This window comes from Camelina sativa, chromosome 10 (genome assembly GCF_000633955.1).
Source record: "Camelina sativa cultivar DH55 chromosome 10, Cs, whole genome shotgun sequence".
NCBI classification, from domain to species: Eukaryota; Viridiplantae; Streptophyta; class Magnoliopsida; order Brassicales; family Brassicaceae; genus Camelina; species Camelina sativa.
Genome location: NC_025694.1, coordinates 16344522 through 16352894, shown reverse-complemented (window position 1 = coordinate 16352894; position 8373 = coordinate 16344522). Strand labels below are relative to the sequence as shown.

Genomic DNA, 8373 nt, shown 5'->3' with positions numbered 1-8373 from the left:
CATTTGATCAATCTATAGAGAGCATCACTCTTGACGTCAAGTATTGGGCTTCACAGATGCAGAATTGTAAATTTGTTTACTCACCAAGAGATTGTAATTCAGTAGCTCATAATTTAGCAAAGCATGGTTGTACATCTAGTAATTTTTACTTTGAACAATTTCTTCCTCCAGCATGGCTAACAAGCTATTTGTATAATGACCTTCACAATTCATTAATATAAATCATTTTTGCTGAAAAAAAAAAAACAACAGTTCTGATCGGTTATTACATTTACAACGGTTTGGTATGAAATTGCTATTATATGGTATTTTAGTAGAGTTGCTTAATCTGTTTATATTCTTTAGGTAATGCAACCGATGGCGACTCGATCGTGAGCAACTATTTTATACTGGTTCAAGACCATGTCCTTTCCTCATGGGCGACCACGTTCACCGAATAGTAAAAAACCAATCAAAATACAACAAATTGCCATGTCATATCATATTTATAAAATAAATCAAAATTAATATAAAAAGACAAAACAAGTTAATAAAACCAATTATGTAAATTTTTTATTAAGGAAATTATGTTGGTTTAGGTTTATAAAATAAGAAAAATACTTAGAGTTTAGATTTTACAATTAAACTAAATCATATGTCGGTTTGGGTTTACAAAAATGTGGTTAGGGTTTAGTTTTTACAATTAAACAAAATTATATGTCGGTTTGGGTTTACAAAAGAGTGGTTAGCGTTTAGGGTTTAGATTTTACAATTAAATGAAATTATATGTCGGTTTGGGTTTACAAAAGAGTGGTTAGAGTTTAGGGTTTAGATTTTACAAGTAAACGTAATTATATGTCGGTTTGGGTTTACAAAAGAGTGGTTAGGGTTTAGATTTTAAAATTAAGCAAAATTATATGTCAGTTTGGGTTTATAAAATAATGGATAGAGTTTAGATTTTACACTTAAAAAAATTATATTTTAATTTAGGTTTATAAAAAGAATGATTTGAGTTTAGATGTTATAATTTAAACTAGGATCGGATCCGCGCTAGAGCGCGGAGGAATATTTATTGATATGGTATAGTTTAATATAAAGATGTAGGAGTATTGAAAACAAAACAAATAATTAAAAAAACTGCAATTCCTAAAAATTACACATTTACTGTGTGTGTTTCGACAGACCTACTTGCAAAAAAATACATTTGTTAAAATATGAAATCTAACCTTCTTNACAACAAATTGCCATGTCATATCATATTTATAAAATAAATCAAAATTAATATAAAAAGACAAAACAAGTTAATAAAACCAATTATGTAAATTTTTTATTAAGGAAATTATGTTGGTTTAGGTTTATAAAATAAGAAAAATACTTAGAGTTTAGATTTTACAATTAAACTAAATCATATGTCGGTTTGGGTTTACAAAAATGTGGTTAGGGTTTAGTTTTTACAATTAAACAAAATTATATGTCGGTTTGGGTTTACAAAAGAGTGGTTAGCGTTTAGGGTTTAGATTTTACAATTAAATGAAATTATATGTCGGTTTGGGTTTACAAAAGAGTGGTTAGAGTTTAGGGTTTAGATTTTACAAGTAAACGTAATTATATGTCGGTTTGGGTTTACAAAAGAGTGGTTAGGGTTTAGATTTTAAAATTAAGCAAAATTATATGTCAGTTTGGGTTTATAAAATAATGGATAGAGTTTAGATTTTACACTTAAAAAAATTATATTTTAATTTAGGTTTATAAAAAGAATGATTTGAGTTTAGATGTTATAATTTAAACTAGGATCGGATCCGCGCTAGAGCGCGGAGGAATATTTATTGATATGGTATAGTTTAATATAAAGATGTAGGAGTATTGAAAACAAAACAAATAATTAAAAAAACTGCAATTCCTAAAAATTACACATTTACTGTGTGTGTTTCGACAGACCTACTTGCAAAAAAATACATTTGTTAAAATATGAAATCTAACCTTCTTTAACATATGATTGTGAATTTTACAAACCACATAACTCTTACAAAAATCATGACAGCAGAATGAGTAATACCAAGAGGAATATTTATTGACATATAGTGGGTACTTACATATATTCTAACATTGTTTGGAGTTAAAGTATGAAAATATATAATACAGACAAACAAAGAAAAATATGATCCATCGCACATACATATTTTTTTCATGTATAGTATTGGTACATTAACTTTGACATTGGGGTTAATTGTTTTTTTTTGTCTTCGTATACTATATATTTTAGAAAGGATTAAACATAATGAATATTATACTCAAAAATTCTAACTAACCAATTCAGATTAAACAAAATGAATGAGAAAATGTCATTTCTATATTACTAACATATTAGAAAGTGAGAATTAGAGCTTGCATATGATTCGGTCAAAACCACCAACTTTGTAATTTGTCACTCTTGTGTAAGTAGAGTATTGCTTCCAACAATGAACGATTTTCACCTGAATTTTCTAGGTTTGTTTGAAAGGTTTGATAGCATTGAGGCTTGTGAAACCATCATTACCAGCCATCTTTTTGTTACAATTTTGCAAATAAAGTTTAGTGGGAAAATGAGAATGATATGAGAGTGGCACAACCTCATGCTAATATTTATAGTTTAGAGATAACCGACTGTAAGTTTAGGGTTTTGAAGATTACACACGTTTGTTAAAATCACATTTAGTTAGTATCTCTTTTGTGTATATATAGGTATTACCCAAATTAAAATGATTTAAACAACATTCCAATTTTAAATAGAATAATTTATAAATAACAAATTAACAACACTCCCATAAATTTTGTTTACTACTGATTTTTCATAAAATATAAAATATTCAAGATCCCTATGATTATGTAATACTTGGATTTTTATGGTTTGACATTTCCAAAATTCATTACATTGGATAAACTTCTCTGATTTTTTTCCAAACTGAATTTGAAAACACAGCAAACCAAAAAAACAGTATATATGAGCGTATATTCCTTTTTTATTAATTTTCTTTATGAAGATATGATATTGATTAGGAATTTTTGGTTGGAATGTTTATTTTGTTATGGCAACTAATTAAGTTACGGTTTCTGCCCATAAATGGTATTTCTATAATTAAAATTTTCGAAATAATTTGTTTGCTATGATAATTAAAATCCACCATGAGTGTTAACTCTAATATAACACTAATTTTGTTAGTTTCCTAAGTTACATGCACCATATATATTCTCGCGGTTACTATTGTTTTGTTTTGGAAAATTTGTTTAAGTTTCATTTAATATTTAGTACATACGATTTAATAAATATATGACCGAATAACCCATCTATAATTTTCGGATATTTCGCACCCGAATCCGAATACCTTGATTTCGGGTTTGTTTTTTTAATTGACCCGACCCGAAAATAGTTTTGTACTTCTCTTTTACTAATATAGAGACTATAATATAATGTTTAGAATTAATAATTTTAAAATTAATTGATATATATAATTTGTTTACTTAACCAATAATTTGTTTTTTTAACTAAGAGAGGGTGAATAAGGAGAGTTCACCCCTGGGGGTGAACCTAAGAATTGTTCTTTTATTAACACTAGGTGCTTCCCCACTCAACGCGTGGGTTGTGGTGTAGTTGGCATTTTCTTCGCAATCACTTGTATTTATACACTATATCTTTATACCATTTCGTTTAGATGTGTACAATTGTGGCGTTTATTTTTTATGAATTATGAGGATGTTGTTTTTTTGCTTTTGAGGATTCAATCTTATCATTGACTGATATTGTTCCCAATACATTTATTGTATTTTAGATTTTCTAATTAATTGCTTATATAAACCCTTCATATGTTGATGTTGCAATAATAAGTTATTTTTTAAAAAATAATTATCTCACATGTAAGTGATTAAGTAATATCAATAAGATCGTTTCTGTTTTTCTTTAATTGGCTTTGAAACCAATTTTGAGTTAAGAAAATAATGGGTCGAATTATGGTGTTAATAAGTAATATAAATTCTTATGTATATATATTGTATATATGTGACTATAATTTTAGCTAACTAAAAAATTCTGTAATATTTAAATATAATCTTAAACATATATATTATATATATATATATATTTTATTTGTGGGAGGAATGTATGGAATTATTGGATAGAATTTATTTTTGAGTTAAATAACCTTTTATGCCTTTAAATTGAGTTAAATATTAATTAATTTTTATATTTGTCTTGACTTTTTTAAAAAGGAATACCAAGTGTTTCCTTCCAAATTTGAAGTGACATAGTATTTTAGTTTTCTTATATGATTTTATGAACTTCAATGTAAAGGTTTTTCAAAGTAACTTGATTTTAACCCGCGGTACACCGCGAGCATATAATTTTTATTAGAATTTATATTTATATTGTATCTATTTGTTAAATATTTGATGTTTTGTAAATAAAGAAATAACTAAATTTTCCGGTTGTTGTGCGGATAAATATTTATATTATTTTTGAACCCGTAGTACACTTCATGACTATTTGTTTGTTATATTTAGTTTGTTTTGTTTAGTGTTTGAGATTCTATTTTGATTTTTAGTTATTATAACAAAAAATAAGGGATAAATACATAAGTAATTTATATGCTGTGATTAAGTCACATTTTCCTAATGATTCAATTATTTTACACAATCTTAGTTAAATTAACTTGATTTTATGTTAAATATTCTAATATTAGTAGTGTTGATAAATAATTAAATGAGGATTTAACCTGTGTTAACACAAATTTAATAATATTTTATTAATTCAAATATGTCCTCTTTATAACTCATCTACTATATAACCACATTATATAGTATTTTAAACTTTTTAATTTTATATATTCGTAATAATTTATTTATTTTTATTAAGTTTATATATGTTAATTATAATATTTAAATAAATGTCAATCGAAGTTTTTCTTACGTTAATAATCAAATCTCACAGGTTTTGGAAAACAAAATGGGAATCAAATTGTTGTTTTCTTTGTTTGCGAATGATTCAGATATAGAATATCTTCAAAACACAAAAAAAATGTGTGGTTAAATATATGATAATTTTTATTTCCATATTGATTACTGTTATTTATTTAGTTGGAATGAAATGTAAAATATTTAGGAAATAAAATCTGTAGTAATGTTAGTTTTGGAAATTTTTTAGGGGTTAATGTTGTAAATAACTTTTAAAATAAACAAAAGTAAAAGGGCATAACACAAAATGTACTTCAAAAATGTTAATATAGATAAGTACACTCACACTGATTGAATTATAAAATTTGGAGAAATGCTTATTTCGATTAATCATCTACTCTTTTAAATATATTAAATAAGTATGATGTTTTTCCTACAAATAGAACAACATACATTATAGTTTAACCATGGAGTTAAGCAATAGAAATGGAACTTGTGATTGCAAGACAAAATGCTTATATATATTATGTTACACATTAATCGTTTAAAAATGAATAGGAACATCTAATTCTCAAATAAAGTTGATTTTTTTGTTAAAACCAACATATGTGAATTTAAATTTAACTATGCAAATTTAAAAAATAAATATGAATAGATTTGAAAGGCAAGAAATATTTTATTTTTATATAAAAAAAAAATAAAAATTGAAAACAATGTTAAGTATATATAATACTTTCTAAATTAAAATATAGAATCAAATTATTACAAGCTACAACACATATGAGATATAACAACATTTGATATTGGTGGGAGAGGAGGAGAGAATGATTACTTATAAGATAATAATCCAAATTAGATAATGGAGATGAAATCTTTTAAAATAAGAACAATGTAAAATATATATATCATGTAGTCTCTAAAATTAAAATTTACAATGATATTTTATTTGTTTTCTACAACCCATACAATAAAAATAAATAAAAAAAACAAAAATGATTGGAGGTATTCATCTGAAAATCAACCAATAAGAAAAACCAAAACCTTACTTTTATATATATATATATATATGATGTAATTGCTACAAAGAGATGAATAAATGTACAGCAAAAGAGAAGCCGCTGAGTGAGAAAGAGTGTTTACCTACACTAGCCTCCATCTCTCACCGTCACTGATGACTGTATCATCATCATCGACCTTCTTCACCAACTAAACTAAACTAAACTATGATCATCAAAACTTTGGCTCATCGCATCTTTTTCCCCAAATTCTCATTAACCTTCTCTTCTCATCACTTCCTCAGACTCTCACTCTCCGATAATCGGAAATTCTCAGTGATGGCCGGAGCTGGCGGCGACGACTTCGTCAAAGGAAACGTTTTTCCTAATGGCGTCGCTCTCATCACTCTCGATCGAACCAAAGCTCTCAACGCCATGAATCTTGGTAAAACAAATAGTTGCAACTTGCAAATACTCTCTTTTCTCTCTCTTTGTATGATTGTTTCATATCCCCAATTTGGTGTATCAGACTCATTTTTGAGAAATCTTCTTATCAACTTGTTGGAATTGGATTTTGGGGGATTACAGAGTTTCTCAATTTGGTTATGATAATTACAGATATGGATATAAGGTACAAAAGCTTTCTTGATGAATGGGAATCTGATCCTAGAGTCAAATGTGTTATCGTTGAAGGCAGCACTCCTCGAGCCTTTTGTGCAGGTGATTGCTCTACTTTCTGTTAAACTGTTTCATGTAAATGAAGCTATGTGGTATTTGACCATATTATGGGGAGTGAGTGACCGATCTATGAATGGTGTTTCAGGGATGGATATTAAAGGAGTTGCTGCAGAAATCAAAAAGGACAAAAACACACCTCTTGTGCAAAAGGTTTCTGAATAATTATGCAAAATATACTCTGTCTTTAAACATATAAGATGCTAGAACTATGCAATGTGGTTATTTTTGTTGGTTATCTCCGGGTTGTGTTTGTTGCGATGGGTAAAGTTTGCATAATAGGAGTCGTCTTTAGGTAAGGAAAATAACCATATTAACTTAGTTTTAACTGCTTGTAAAGCAGATTAATAACCTTAGAGCAACTGTCAGATTTAATCCTGGTTCGCTTGTTACTTTCTGTCATTACTCGTTATCTCGATACTTCAGGTCATGCTTTAGAAAAAAACAATACTCTCATTGCCATTAAGCACCTTATATTACAGAACAAGCTCATTTCTTAAGAGCACTTTGATTCTTATAACTGAATATAATGAAGCAAATTGTGTACTAATATGATCAATAGGTATGTGTGTGGTACTCTCTTGGATGTTGTTCTTTAGATTTTCTTACGTTTGGCCCTTCTTTGAGTAGTACCCTCCAAATTCTTAGCATATGTTAACCTCTAGAAGGTAGATGTGTTTAACTTCAATATTTTGCTTCCTTAGGTATTTACAGCAGAATATACTCTGATATGCGCTATTGCTGGGTACAAAAAGCCATATATCTCATTGATGGATGGTATAACAATGGGATTTGGCCTAGGTCTTTCTGGACATGGTCGCTACCGTGTGATAACAGAGGTACTAAAGAGAAAAATACTTGTTCTGCACTTTTTGTGTGGGTAATAACTGGAATTATTTTCCTGACTCTTTTACATATTTTTGATTTCCATTCCAGAGGACAGTTCTTGCCATGCCGGAAAATGGAATTGGCTTGTTCCCAGATGTTGGGTTTTCATATATAGCAGCTCACAGCCCTGGTGGAGGATCTGTTGGTATGTTGATACTCGAATCTTTTACACTGCCTAAAGTTTTAAGGTCGTACTAGGAATAAGGAAAGGGTCAACGCCAGTTAAAGGTCATTCCTAGTTGGTTGATATCTAAGTATGCACAAAACTTTGGTGGAAAACGATGATTGTTCGATCTAAATACTTCTAAGCTGTGCATAGAATGAAATTCACATAGCTGGAAGCCTGTTATTGTTTTTAAAAGCTGAAAGGAAAGATTACTGTGCTATATTGCTCAATGCAACTTTTCTGGCATAAATGTCTACAGGTGCTTATCTTGGTTTGACTGGAAAAAGGATATCCACACCATCAGATGCACTGTTCGTTGGTCTTGGGACGCATTATGTACCATCTGAAAAGCTAGCTTCATTAAAGGAAGCCATTTTGTCAGCCAACCTGTACGCCCTTCTTGACCTCCTTTCTTATCTTTCTGTCAAAACGAAATATTTTTTCTCTGTTTTAGAACTCATACATATCCATAATGCAGTTCTGAGGATCCTGATCAAGACATCCAAGCAACTTTATCAAAATACAGCGGCAATCCTGAATCTGAGGCCACCCTCAAATTGCTTTTGCCTCAAATAGAGTCAGCCTTTAACTCAAATAAGTCTGTCAAGGAAACAATAGAAGAGCTCAAAAAGTACCAGCAAAGCAATGAGCCTTCAGGTATGATTTTCCATGGGAATTGTAATGCTC

The 8373-nt window shown here is 28.9% G+C and overlaps 1 protein-coding gene across 1 annotated transcript in view; it reads left to right on the top strand.

Annotated features, from left to right (window-relative positions):
- The window catches only part of LOC104719121 (3-hydroxyisobutyryl-CoA hydrolase-like protein 3, mitochondrial), a 4662-nt gene continuing 2298 nt past the window's right edge, over positions 6010-8373 (top strand). Inside the window, exons 1-7 of the mRNA XM_010436971.2 lie at positions 6010-6342; positions 6516-6617; positions 6721-6785; positions 7337-7471; positions 7569-7665; positions 7946-8075; positions 8165-8343. Coding sequence (XP_010435273.1) covers positions 6126-6342; positions 6516-6617; positions 6721-6785; positions 7337-7471; positions 7569-7665; positions 7946-8075; positions 8165-8343 — 925 coding nt within the window. The 5' untranslated portion in view covers positions 6010-6125. The remainder of the gene's footprint in view (positions 6343-6515; positions 6618-6720; positions 6786-7336; positions 7472-7568; positions 7666-7945; positions 8076-8164; positions 8344-8373) is intronic.